Here is a 14779-nt window from a genome sequence, read left to right on the forward strand (position 1 = left end):
AGCCAAAAAAGGATCTTTCATGTATAATCCTGTATAATCTCAAATGTTCTCAGTTATGGTACAGAGTCAATCACACTCTTGTGCAACAACCAAGCAGATATATGTATTGCAAAAAATCAATAACCTTGGAGACGCGCCATCCAAACAACAAAATGCAGATTTCCTAACTAAAGCTTTTCACATACCTGCGTTTGAAACTCTATACTCCATGTTGGGAATGATCAATATATACTCCCCGTTTGACGGGGTGTAGAAATATTCAAAATCTTTGCAATTAGTTAAGATTTATTAGTTCATTATTTAGAAGATTAAAAGAATAATTTTAATTGTAGATGGCAATTGTATCATGAATGTTATATATTTGTGGTGGAATCCTTTTCTTGATTTTAAGATCCTATTAAGTGTATAAATGGCCCATGTGCCTTCCTCTTTCAGGATAAGAAAGATAAAGATTCCATAATATCTCTCATTGTTCTACCAATGTTGATGATGTGAATTGCAGGTCAGGTAGAAAAGACTATTAATGTAATGGAACATTTAGTCAGAATCTGATAATAGGAATCATCATTTCCTTGTTTCCCTCACAAACTAATTTTGTTTCACACCCAATTGTTATTTTCCGTCCCAAACTAAATATGCCACACCTGGTGTGAGGCAGAATTTAAAGAACGGTAATAAGGATAAAAATAACCAAGTTTCTTAAAGCTTCACACACACGATACCTATAACCCCATGGGTTCTTCACATCAATGGGAGGGTAATATGATCGATCAAAATTAAGGTTTCAACGAGTTAGAACATAACTTGCTTATCGTATACCATAAAGCTACAGAAAGGAAAAATGTAAAGGCAATGTGAAACATGTGATTACAGTTCTAGCTGCATGGATAACATAGGCATTTTAGTTATACAACAGAGGTAGATACTAAGCCAAGTATTCCTGAATGCTTGTAAATTTTTAAATGGGAGAATATAAGTCTCATTTTTTCATTTATTTCAATAGATAAACAGCTTTTGGGAATGCCGTGACGAGTTAAAAATTTAATGTTCCTTGGGCAACATGAAAAAATCTAATCAACTTGAGTACTCTTAGTAAGTAATCAAACACCTAAGGAGCCTAAGCTAATACAAATCAGCAGCATATTCTTAATAAGAGAATCATTAGCAAAATGCTGTTTACTTGTCGAACACAACCTCAAAATCCATATAAATTTATTAAGCTCGTATTTGTCATGGAAAGGCATTGCCCATCAGGATTATATCAGATGGCAGTAAGATTCCTTTTCTATTTAGATTGTATAAGAAGACAAAATGTTTCATGCTCCAATACTAGAAAGTGCCACGCCATGCAGATTAACTCTGGATGAGATGATGATATGTTACACAAAGTCACAAACCATAAAAGTAATAGTTAAATGGTGTGCTAATGAAGAGTCAAAAGGAGTACTTTACCAAAAACAAACTCCAGCTTCTGCCAGAATTTCTGACCAGAGTTGTTTTGTATATCAAGCTGGCAGAGAGTTCAAAGTTACAAGATCAGTTAAGTAATTGATTCAAAAGTTGCATCGATAATAGCAGCAGGCTCATATTGCCATGTTAGCAAGCACTAATGTTGTTAATATATTTGATAAAATTAAAAGTAAAGTTAGCAAGCACTAGTGTTGTTACCTATATTTGATAAATTTAAAAGTAAAGTTAGCAAGCACTAGTGTTGTTAACTATATTTGATAAATTCAAAAATGAAGACCCAAGTATGTTGATCAAAGTAAATTTAGGTAAGCATCTGTTCTCCAAGGATTTAGGCCATACCGTTGTTTCAATAATAACAGCAACCAGATTCAAGAGGAGAATAACAGCAACCCCATTTCCAAACTTGGGGCTTTGTACAAAGCCTTTGAGAGTTTCAGATAAGGAAGAATTGTAGAAGGGGAATTTTTTTAGCCAAGGTTCCTGCAAATTGAAGGCACAAAGTGAAAGAAAGCTGAGTTAGATACATCATTTTGTTATTCCATGTGAAATTGAAAAAGACGCCTCTCATGAATACCAACTTACTGTATCCTCCTTTTGAAATTTTAAGGCAATTGCATTGCAAAGATCATTAAATTCTTCTGCGTTAATCTACATGTAAAAGATCAGAATAAACTAAGACAATAGACCATCAGTATCAATTAAAAAATATATATTTTAGAAAAAATAGATGTGTTGCAAGCTATAGCAACTCTATGTGGTCTGCAAAGGCAACTTTAAATGCAATGCACACTAAGCAAGAAATACAAATAAAATACAACACACCAGGCAAGAAAGAACTTTCATGGTAAGAGATGCAACATTGTGACAAAGAGGCACATATAAATGATGAGAGTCGGATAAATGCTTGAGGTCCAAACACAATTCAAGTTAGCAAAAGTAATACTTCCCTGTCAGAAAATAGATGTCCACGATGAGAAAGGCACAATGTTTTAGAGAAGTGTAATTATTACACTTTTGATCAACAAAACAACAGTTTTACCCTTAATAATAGAAAAAAGAGTAATTCATATCTCTATCTAATAATAAGGGTAGAATTGGAAAATAGGCACTTATTTAATGAAGTGGACACGTATTTTGGGACAAACTAAGACACAGAACACTTATTTTGAGACGAAGGGAATAGAACCTTATTTCCCCTCACTTAAAAGAAAATGACAGGAAATAAAATACATAATGCCCCTCACTTAACAGAAAATGACAGAAAATTAAATACAAAATACAAACGTGAACACTTGTTTCATATAGTTTATTTTTTATTTTTAAAAAGGAAAATGACTATAAATGGAAGAAAACAAAATATGCCCCTCATTTAACGGACTTCCTTTAACTGCCTTTGGGCCAGGGACGAAAACCTAAACGAATTGCAAACTGCAGTGACAAGAACCGTAATTAATGAAGACCACAGATGAAAACTAAAACTTTCATGAAACCACAAGGACGAAAAAACATAATTTACTTTATTATAAGAAGTTTAGGGATAAACGACCAATCTTGTATTGAACTGACATATAAGCAAAACATACTATTCACATGCATGTTGGGTTCATACGATAGCGAGTGTATTGAACTGACGTATAAGCAAAACATACTATTCACATGCATGTTGGGTTCATACGATAGCGAGAAAGAATTAAGGGATGAGAACATATGCACAACATTGGAAAAGGATGACGTCAACAACCCTTTCCAACAAGAGGCTATAAACAAAAATATACCTTAAAATCGCGACTGTCATCCAGTGCATCAAATATCAACTCAAAATCATCTTTTGATATTTTTGGCAGCGTCCTGAATAAAAGGTGCTTTTTAGTGCCCAAAATAGAAAAACTACAACATGGGTGGCACAATCACAATATTAATAATGTATAAAAGAAGAATATTACCAACCAAATGAAAAATAAGATCCATATATAAACATCTTTACCCATATTTAAACCTCCTTTGTCAACTATAAAAACAGATCAACTTGTTGAAATCTTTGCTAAATCCCTACGCTGTCGTAACATACATATGTGACAAGATGGATGAATATGATGTATACGTTCCACCTTGAGGGGGAGTGTTGAGATTATGTAAACCCCTTGACTCAAGCTGTATATCCCATGGATCAGTGGGATCAATTCACTTGAAACAATGGGATGATTGTTTCCTAAAATATAGGCAAACTAAATGCCCAAGTGTTTGAAGGTCTTGTACAAAATGAAATCAAGTAGAAATATTTTTAGTTTCATAATATGTAGTTTGTAAGAAATCAGAGACTTGAACCTCAACTGCCTTCTAGGAAGGAGAGAAGCTTGATCACGAAGGGAATCATGGTGCTTCAAAAGAAGCATGTGTTAGACTTGTTGAAGGACAGGCTATAAACCAAATTCAACTCCTACATACCAAATTCAAAAATAGGAAGAAAATAAGACGATAGTCTAGTCAACAGTTGAGACTTAAGAGGTTGCTGGGAAAACTAATATATTTCTATCACATAAAGCCTGCTTCTAGTTCTGCATTGCGTACAGTGAACCAATTCATGGACAACCCAACCCAAGAACTTAAGCTAGATGTAGAGTGCTAAGTTACTTGAAGATGACTCCTGGCAAGGTCCATTTTTACGAACATACTGGAGAGGGAGATGGAAGTCTATCTAGATACAAACTTTGTTGGCTGAGAATCATTTATGCAATCGACTAGTGGTATTGTTTTCAAGTCACTACGTCTTCCAAAACAAAAGCATGTTCTTTACCCCTGTCCGCAGGCTGTCCCTTTGGCAAAATGAACGCCACTTCACTCTCCTTCAGCACTTCTTTTTAATTCCGCTGTTTCTCAGTCTCCTTCCTGCTCCAAATCAGTAATGAACCTAAACTCCACCAACACTCCATTTCCTTCTTGTCTCATGGTTCTCCCCATTGCTTCCAGAGGTACCAAGGTTTTTCCATCGACAATTGAATGTGATTTCTCCTCACCTTCCCTCGTCTTGTCTTTCCAATTACACGGAACTTTGGACGGGGTGTAGCTGGATCACTCAAAGCGATTGATCTCGATCCGTTGCCTATTCTGAATACTCCCTCAGTCCTCGATCAAGGCGGTCAGAAGAGAATCGTGAATGAAAACGTACAACCGAGTTGGTAGTTTGAGCCCACCGGCCTGATGCTTCCCTGAACTGTCAGTCTGTCACATCGGACACCCGTGGGCCAGATTGGGTCTGCTTCCCATTTACATATCTAAACGGATTTGAAGAACCGTTCCATCCAGCAATATCATTCGCTCCAAATCCATCTCAAAACAAAGAACCCGTTCATCAAAAAACGAAGCAATTACAATATTCACGACCATGACAATGACCTTTTACGATGTGCTCCTACAATGAAAGTGATCACTTTTTGTTGTTTTACGATGGTAAGTCATCGTATTTGTTATCTTATGATGATTACCTATAATGACTTGTTAAATACCAGACCAGAACACCCACCCAAAAACATGAGAAACTCATGAACACCCTAAGAATACTAGTACAGCATACACATACACATATAAGTAATTGAAGATGTGTAAACGATATTAGGATATCGATTAGGTCTAGAATGTGGGGCATTGGGATCGATCAGATCTGGATTAGGAGTTCCCTTATTATGTAATTATTTTTAAAGGGTCCCGTAGTTGTAGTCTGTTTCTTCGATTCCTTCTTTAAGGTGGTAGCTTGGTTATTAATAAGGTTCCTTGTATTCAGTTTTTCATAAGAATGAAATATACGATTAAGCTATCACCTACTAATATTCTCTCGAAGCTTTTATGGTATCAGAGCTCTAACAGGCATTGATTTTTTTTTCTCAATCCTTCTTTTCCCATTTTTTTCTTAAAAACCTCCGTCGTGAACAGTACTCCGTCATGAACAGTACTCTCAATATGGATCTCAGCAGTGCCTTTGTTTCTGAAGCACAATCAGATATATCAGAAACCAATAACAGCCGAACCACCCTACAACACAAAATTTATCTTTTTCTGCCCCACTGCAAATCACGTCGTTCAAACTAAACGGCCGCAATTTTTCTGCCATGGTCCCCATCCATCCTAACGGTGATTCGTGGAAAAGGAAAAATCGGCTTTCTGAATGGTTCTGTCCCTCAACCAAAGGAAACCGATCCTACCTATTCCGCTTGGGATGTTCAGAAGTCAATGGTCATGACATGGCTAATCAACTCAATGGAGGATTCAATTGCAGAAATTTACCTTCTGTACCCTAAGGCCAAATCTATATGGGATGCAGTAGAACAGGCTTACTCCGACTTGGAAGACTCATCCCAGATGTTCTTCTCAGGACTCGAGCCCGTCGAGGGATCGATTACAACATATTTTACATCTCTAAAAAGAGTTTGGCAAGAACTCGATCTATTCATCAAACCAACTTGGGTTGACACTACGGATGTTGATACCTACCGTCAACTAATTGCACGGGAGAGAATCTACGACTTTCTCGCCGGCTTACATCCTTCCTATATGAGGTAAGTGAATGACTCCTTTTGGAAAAACCCCTTCCCAACATCGACGATATCTTTGGTGAAATTTGAAGGGAAGAAACTCGACGAGAAACTCGACGACTGGCCATGTCCACCAAACAAGAAACCACACCGTTATCTTCAGCAATGGCGTCCAAGGATGTGGATAAAAAAAAACCCGCTGCAATTCTCAATGGTGTGATCACTGCCAAAGCCCATACCACGCCAAAGACATGCTAGAAGCTCCATGGAAAGCAAGCAGATTGGGTACCTCAAAGACAAAGAAACCTGACTGATGGAAAAGCCTCCGCTGCAGCTCCCACCACAGGTCAACCACAGTCAGTCTCACCAGCTCAACTTGAATAGCTCGAGAAGTTGTTATCAGGCAACCCCACAGCGCATACAGGTATTGCCATGGTTTCCTTCTCTGGTCAGAACCCTTACAAACTCAAGACCCTGGATTATCGACTCAGGAGCTCCGACCACATGACGGGATAAGTTGTTTTTGTTCTCATACCACTTTTTGCACTCCACGGATGGTCCGAATCCCCGATGGTACCCTTTCCCCAATACTGGTAATCGGGTTCATTATCCTCAGCCCAGAATTCTGAGTAGATAACGTTCTTCACGAACCACAGTTTGCATGCAACCTAGTATCTGTTAACAAACTGACAACTGCAAACCAATGCAAAGCCATATTTTACACTTCAGGCCGAATGATTGGACATGCTAAGGAATACTCGGGTGTCTATTACTACTGGCAGCTTCATCCAAATATATGCTGCCAAGTAGATAGCAAGTCCAGACAACAAAAAGTTCTACTTCATTGCCACCTTGGTCACCCTAGTTTTCCATACCTTAGGCATTTATTTCCTAGTTTATTTGAACCCTTGGATAATTTTCACTGTGAGAGTTTCAATTAGCAAAACACACCATAACTTCATATACCCTTTTACCGTATTTTGTGTCAAAACCTTTTGCTCTCGTTCATAGTGATATTTGGGGTCCTTCTCGAGTAACGTCTTTAACTAATAAAAGGTAGTTTGTTACTTTCATATATGATCGTTCCCGTATGAGTTGGGTTTACCTTTTAAAAGATACATCTGGAACTTGTATTGTGTTTGAAACCTTTTATCAAATGATTAAAACCCACTTTGGAGCACCTATTCAGGTACTATGATCAGATAATGACAAAATATTTTAACTCTCCTTTAAATACGTTCACCAAGCTCGTGGCATTATTCATCAAAGTTCGTGTGAATACCCCTCGGCAAAATGGTGTATCTAAATGCAAAAACAGACATCTTATAAAGGTTTCTAGGGCTCTAATGTTTCAGTCAAACACTACACACCAATATTGGGGGGATGCAATCCTAACCTCATGCTTTCTTATCAATAGACTGCCATCCAGAGTTCTCAGTTATAAAACACCCCTAACCGTGCTTCAAAAGTGTTTCCAAGCCGATTCTTTACTAAACTCAATTTAGGGTTTTTGGTTGCACGGCATTTATCCATAATACTTAGCAAACCAAAGTAAACTTCACCAAAAATCCCATAAGTGTGTGTTTGTCGGGATACTCTTCAACCCAAAATGGCTATTGATCCTATTCACCAATCAATCATCGCTATTTTATCTCAAAATATGTTTCCTTTGTAGAAGACCAACCCTACTTCACCACAAAATCGGTTTAGGGGGAGAGTCTGGACAATGTTAACCCGATTGTTGTGGAAAATAAGCAAGGTTGGGAACCTATCATCCGAACATCCCTGCCCATCACCCACCATCACCAAACATTCAAATACCTAACCCAGAAAATCCCGAAAATCCAGAAAACCTAGAGTCATCACAGCCTTCTGATCAGAATACCACCAAACCATAGACTACTTTCGAACAGTTTGAGCAGGTCTATTCTAGAAGAAAAAAGGTTGTTGAAGCAGAAAATAGAGATCTCTAGGATCCTGCCATTCTATTTGACCCAAAATTAGGTACGAGTTATAACCTTGAGAATGATAGTCTTAATGTTCCAATTGCTTTAAGAAAAGGTTATGGATCATGCACTAAACATGTCGTTCCTAATTTTGTTGGATACTCTCACTTGTCCAAAGAAAGGCAGTGTTCTCTCAGTAATTCAGATTTTGAAGAACCAAAGAATATCAACGAAGCACTTAGCAAAACCGAGTGGTCTCAAGCTGTCCATGAAGAGATGAGAGCACTTGAGGCAAACGGAACTTGGGACAACATTGATCAACCAAAAGGTTAATAGGTGGTCGGATGTAGGTGGGTATTCACAACCAAGTACAATGTCGATGGCCCGATCGAATGACATAAGGCCCATTTGGTAGCAAAAGCCTACACTCGATCCTTTGGAATCGACTATCAGGGAACATTCACTCCAGTTGCAAAGATCGATACAATATGGGTACTATTATCACTTGCTGCTAATAAAGATTGGCCTCTACTGCAGTTGGACGTGAAAAACACCTTTCTGAAAAGGGATCTTAAAGAAGAAGTATACATGAGCTTACCACCCGTATTCGACGACCAGAGTAAAGAAGGAAAGGTGTGTTGACTCAAAAAGTCCCTATACGGCCTAAAGCAATCCCCGAGAGCATGGTTCGATCGCTTCACCAAACCTATTGTGCAACAAGGCTATACTCAAACGGAGGCTGATCATACTTTATTTCATCATTGACAAGGTGATATGGTAACCATACTCATTGTCTATGTTGATGACATTATAATAACAGGGAACAACAAGGATGAGATTGATCTTATAAAGCAAAGTCTGGCCAAAGAATTTGAAATGAAGGATCTTGGTCAGTTGCGTTACTTATTGGGTATGGAGATTGCAAGAAACTCCACAGGTATATCTGCAACTCAATGAAAATATATATTGGATCTACTAAAAGAAACTGGGATGTTGGGAACCAAACCGGCTGAGATTCCTATGAATGCTAAAAACAACTGCGAATTTCAGTGATGATCAACTAGTTGACAAAGGAAGATATCAAAGGTTAGTGATAAATTTTAATCTACTTATCTTACACCCGACCAGATCTTGCTTTCTTGGTCAGCCGTGTAAGCCATTTATGCACTCACTTACACAAAACATATGGGGGCAGTGTATAGGATCCTACGGTATCTAAAGGGAACCCCATGTAAAGGATTCAGGAAAAATGAAGGGAACAATACAGTTGATGTTTTCACGGATGCTTCTTGGAACAGTTCACCCGAAGATAGTAGATCCACCTCGGGCTATTGTAGCTTTGTAATGGGAAATTTAGTCACTTGGAGGAGTAAAAAACAGCCTTTACTGGCTAAGAGTAGCAACTTAGGGGCTGTTTACCAAATTTTCTATTAAGTCCTGTATGGATAAATTTGTCTGTCTGGATAAATTTGGCTGTCTGGATAAATTTGGGTTGCTGTTTACTTTTCTATCTGAATCAACAGTCTGAATAACAGAAATGACCAATTTACCCCTGAGGATTAACTATGGGCTTTTGAGAAAACTAATACAGAGCTCGTTGATCCCCCCTCTTCTCTCTTGACCTACTTCTACTACTGCACTAACCACTTGTACTCATTTAACGCAACCCACCTAATTTAACTAATGCACTTCTATTTTGTCTAGTTGACCCTCCAGTGTGTAACAAGCAACAATCGAAAATCATAGAACAGATGAACCAGTAGCAGCAGCAATCGAAAATCATAGAATAGATGAACATGACATCACATAGTAGCAGCAATCGAGCAGCGATAGAGAAACAATTTAGCAGCAAGAGAGCAATAATCGAGCTCCAATCAAGCAGCTAGGGTTTATTTCTAAAAGAAAATAATCGACGTATTTGAAGAGAAGTACTTACCTTTGCGATTTGAAATCGGCCGCTTAGGGTTCTAGACAGGAGAGCGTTGATGGTAGGGAGAGAGCGTCGATTGTAGGGAGAGAGGCGTGGGATGGGATGAAGGGTAGGGAATGTCTTTTTCTTGGCTTAACGTGGACAACCTATGGTTTTCATCTGGGCGAATAAGCCCATGTCTGGCCGAATAAGCCCGAAGTAAACAGGCTAAAATGACTGTGCGAATAAGCCCATTTATCCGGTAAGCTCATTAAGCCACAAGTAAACAGGCCCTTAGAATGTTATCTCAAGGAGCAGATGAGGCATTATGGTTGGAGCTACTTCTTGAAGAACTAGGTATCCAATTCAAAAGACCTATCAGTATTTTCTGTGACAAGAAGTCCGCCATAGGAATGTGTCTAAATCCTGTTCATCATGACCGTACTAAGCATGTAAGGATGGATAGACATTATATCAAAAAGAAGATTGGTGCAAAGGTCATTTACAGTAGAATACATTTCTACTTCTCAACAAACAGCGGACATTTTCACAAAAGCCTTATTCAAAACAGACTTCGAAAAGGTTGTTCACAAGCTTGGATCGTACAATTTGTACCATCCAGCTTGAGGGGGAGTGTAATGATATTAGGATATCGATTAGGTCTAGAATAAGAGGTATTGGAATCGATCAGGTCTAGATTAGGAGTTTCCTTATTATGTAATTATTTTATAAAGGGTCTCCTAGTTGTAGTTTGTTTCTTAGTTTCCATTTTTAGGGGGTAGCTTAGTTATTAATAGGGTTCCTTGTATTCTATTTTTCATAAGAGTGAAATATACAATTAAGCTTTCACCTATTAATATTCTCTCAAAGCTTTTAAGATGTTTCCTGTGTTATGCACACATGTGAATCCCGGACAAATTACTTGTATGCGTTGAATGTTTTCACTGAACCTGAACTTGTGTAATAGTATATAGGTTTTCTGACCTATCTATAAATATTGAAAGTAAGCCTATAAAGAGAATATAAACCACACGTTCTACTTCTACAGCTACACTTGATAACAAATATCACAAGATTCCTCAAAAGACTATTATTACCTGTATTTATTAAGTTCTTCAAATAATTGGATACATTGTTCCTTATCAAGAGTGCCAACAGCCTGTTTGATTTGAAAAAGAAGAAATGTAGATATAAATTTAGATTTAGATTGGATTGCTTTGGAGGAAATTAGTCAATACTCACTCACATTGTCATCAATGAGATTAAAGGCTCTCCCCAATATTCTTGTCCTCATTCGGTCCTTCTCCTCAATTTGTTTAACTAGCTGCAAACAACGGATGCAAGCTTTTCAGTTATAGTTAGGTAAAAAGGTGATACTATAAACAATTCATGCATGCAACAAATCGTGAACTGTATTTCTAGGTTGCAAACCTCAACATAAAATTGAAACTAATAGATGGCGTCTGGTAGTAATTAATAGAGACAAAGAAGTATGTACCTGAGATTTGAAGCTGTCATATACAACAGCAAGAACCAGGTTTGTCACAAAGTAAACACCCAGAAGCACATAAAGTACGAAAAAAAGAGAAGACCATCTTGATGATCTGGAAGAGGGTAACAGAATTCAGATGAAAACGTATATCATGGGGCACCATCACCATAAGTATTTTATTTTAAGATGGAAAAAGACTTGTTACATAAACATATATACTACGGATGGTAATAAATGAAGCTAAAAGCTTCATGGGGAACATAAAAGTCAATCAATATGGAGTACATACTAGAAAGACATATCCAACAAAAGCTTCAACCGTTAATGGATAAGCCTTTCTGGTAGAAAGGGTCACCACGGTCCTAGATCTGATCATAGAGTGTAATCCTTTGGTCATCCACGATGTTATAAATTAGATCTAACATGTATAGAAGACCCCAATTTGACTGCATCTACAGCAAGTTGGGCATGATTCACCTCTATGCTCCCTTGGTCTTTACATATACTTGGAGTGACAAGGCATGTGATTTTTTGATAATTTTATTTGATTAGATTTTATATCATTTCCTTTTCATGGTGTATTGAACGTAAATCAGGGGCTTCCCTTGTAATAAAAAGCAACATTACAACTCTAATTGTTTCAAAGTGCATGTTTCTCCATAATAATGCTTAGATATTAGTTTATGTGAACTTAAAAATTAGAGTATATTAATATTGGTATAGTTAGGTAGACCTGGGGACATTTGGCACTTTTCCCAAAAAGAAGAATCATATAGTCCATATTTGAGTAACTCACTTGTAGGCAGGAATCCAAACGTCTGGATTGTTGGAGGTGGTGAATAAAACAAACATTTGATACAACGTAGCAGGGTAAGAGAAAAAGATTGTAGTTCCTTGTTGGGTATCTTCAAAGATGACATAAGCTAACCAACTGGAAAACAGAAGAAACAGAAGCCACAAAGCCTGCATTCAAGAAACATTTATCAGCACTTATAAACGAAGATCCAAGTAAACAGTGCCCGTGTCAGCATCAAGGTAAGTAGAGAAGCAAAAATAAATTCATGATAAGATACTGGAATACAGACCAACACATTGAGATATGTGCCAACCATTCCACCCAAGACGACGAGGCTGTCTCGTAAGTCCCTAAGTCATGATAACAAAAAAAAATTAGTCTCATCAACATGTTTGGTCACCCAAATAGAAGCGGATGCGCATGAGCACCATTATAGGATCCAAACAGTTCTACCAACTGATTATCACATTCCATATTAGTGATTCACTTCACTTAAATATAGGACTACTCTCATGATGGGAAAGTTCCTTGAGTTTATGTACAACACAACAAAATCAAATGTTGTCCCGGCTACCTAGTTCTAGTCTTCTGGATACATAAGACTAGATTTATTATTCTGCTCTGGTGGGTTACAGGAATCATCCTTTTAATTTTCTTATCAGCATCTCATAATTTGATTCTAGTGTCACTCACTTGAGATACAATTAGCATCTATTCCAACAGTTTTCCTTCATTGGCACACTTCATGGTCTACATTTTCTCTCTGATAAGTCACATTTACCTGAATTCATTTTCCTAACTATATAAAGTAAACAGTAAGAACTGTTATCATTCCTTCTCTTAATGGATTCATCTTTATATCTAACTGGCAAAATATTTTATTCCAGAATAATTATGAAAAAAGTAGTGTAGGATCCCACATGTTTGAGGAACAAATAAGCAAGTTCTATTATGACTTATGAGAACCTGTAATCATATACAGAGCATGCATGGTCATAACTGTTGGATCTTTTTTACATAAACCACCCTCAATACTAATTTAATATTGTTACAAGTAGAGGATGAATTCCTAGATGTGTTTGTAATACTTCTAGCTTGGTTTTTGCTATTCTATTCATCTTTACTAATTAATTGGGTTTACCATTTACGGATGCAATTTAAATGCCTTTTAAAATTAGTACAAGTTGTATGGCTGATGTGAAGGACTAACTATTGAAAATACATCAGCATTTTGTCATATTGGAGATTTTTGTATGGAGTCACGCCATACCTGATATTCAAGATGAAGAAAAGTACCCTAAGATAAGGTGCAATTCTCAATGGAAGAGAATAGATGGCCAGTGGAGAGAGATAGAGAATATCAACTACTAAATCAGCAACCAGAATTATTAGTGCAATGATCTGACAAGATAACACAAGACATAAGCATTAGGTTGGTTTATAAGAAAGAAGGAATTAAATAACGTAGACTACATCTTTACCAGAAATAAAGCATGTAATACAAGTATACACAAAATCCCATGCTGTTGATTGATGTTTCCGAAAGTGCATAAATAACATGTTGTGGCTGGACCAAGTAAGCAACTACATGAAATTTCCTTCATTCTCTTATGTTCATGAAAAGGTCACATCAAGTGAGAAATACAAACATTTTGTCGGGGATGATAGCACTTATACCCCTTTTGAGTTGAAGAATACTCCACATATACATACGCACTTGAATTTGGATCTAATTTTCCCCGGTTTTGACTGTTGTACAAAAGGTTTTTGAATTTTCTATACATCATTGATAAGAAATGTACATAAACATATATTACTACAAGGAAACTATATTAGGAAACTACGTCGAAGTTAAGAAGAAAGATAAACCCTAATTATCAACTTTTAGCTCACAACTATGAAATATGAATATCAACAAAGGCTACACATTCAAATATGTGAGGAACAAAATCATTGTGACATGAAGATCTGAATAGAATGTGGCAAGTACATTTATTGGTTGGGAAGTGGCCAATTGATCACGGCTTTTATCGCGGAAAGGTCTACCGCCACCTTATCCCTTGAAATCATGTGACCCAAATACTTGATTTAATGCCTGGCAAAAATGCACTTCTTCTGATTAGCTTGTAACTCATGGCTATCTAACGCCTGCAATACCTTTAATACCTTCAATACCGTCGTCGCTACGTGCTCCTTCCATTGTTGCATTCTACACAAGGATATAATCAAAAATCACCGGCATGAAGCAACAGAGGATCGCCTTGAAAGCCTCGTTCATCAAAAAGTGGAACGTGGTTGGCGCATTGACAAGGCCGAAAAGCATGGATTTCGTAGTGGCCATCATGAGTCTGAAAAGTGCTCCTATGTACATCCTCCCCTCTTACTCGAAACCTAATGTCAGGTCTAGGTTGGACAAACGATCCCGTTTAACTCATCAAGCAATTCAACCATTACAGGATTTGGAAGCTTATATGATACGATTTCTTTATGCAAAGCTCGGTAGTCGACGCAAAAGTGCTAACTCCCATCTTATTCTTAACCAATCCCTGGGGTCGAAAATAGTGGTTGGATGTATGATTCCCTTTACCAACATTTCTCTCACCAATTTTTTCTATCTCGTCATTTCGTATTTGGGGGTAT

At 37.4% G+C, this 14779-nt stretch overlaps 1 protein-coding gene across 2 annotated transcripts in view; it reads right to left on the reverse strand.

Annotated features, from left to right (window-relative positions):
- LOC112522625 (two pore calcium channel protein 1B) overlaps positions 1-14779 on the reverse strand; it is a 49156-nt gene that overhangs the window by 19062 nt on the left and 15315 nt on the right. For both annotated transcript variants that reach the window (XM_025131872.1, XM_025131873.1), the window contains 10 exons: positions 13410-13540; positions 12429-12489; positions 12140-12306; positions 11350-11455; positions 11098-11175; positions 10949-11010; positions 3246-3318; positions 2053-2118; positions 1810-1950; positions 1453-1510 (listed from right to left, as the gene is read on the reverse strand). In XM_025131872.1, the coding sequence (XP_024987640.1) occupies positions 1453-1510; positions 1810-1950; positions 2053-2118; positions 3246-3318; positions 10949-11010; positions 11098-11175; positions 11350-11455; positions 12140-12306; positions 12429-12489; positions 13410-13540 (943 nt within the window). The remainder of the gene's footprint in view (positions 1-1452; positions 1511-1809; positions 1951-2052; positions 2119-3245; positions 3319-10948; positions 11011-11097; positions 11176-11349; positions 11456-12139; positions 12307-12428; positions 12490-13409; positions 13541-14779) is intronic.

The sequence above is a fragment of the Cynara cardunculus genome (assembly GCF_001531365.2).
Source record: "Cynara cardunculus var. scolymus isolate 2C chromosome LG 12, CcrdV1, whole genome shotgun sequence".
NCBI lineage: Eukaryota > Viridiplantae > Streptophyta > Magnoliopsida > Asterales > Asteraceae > Cynara > Cynara cardunculus.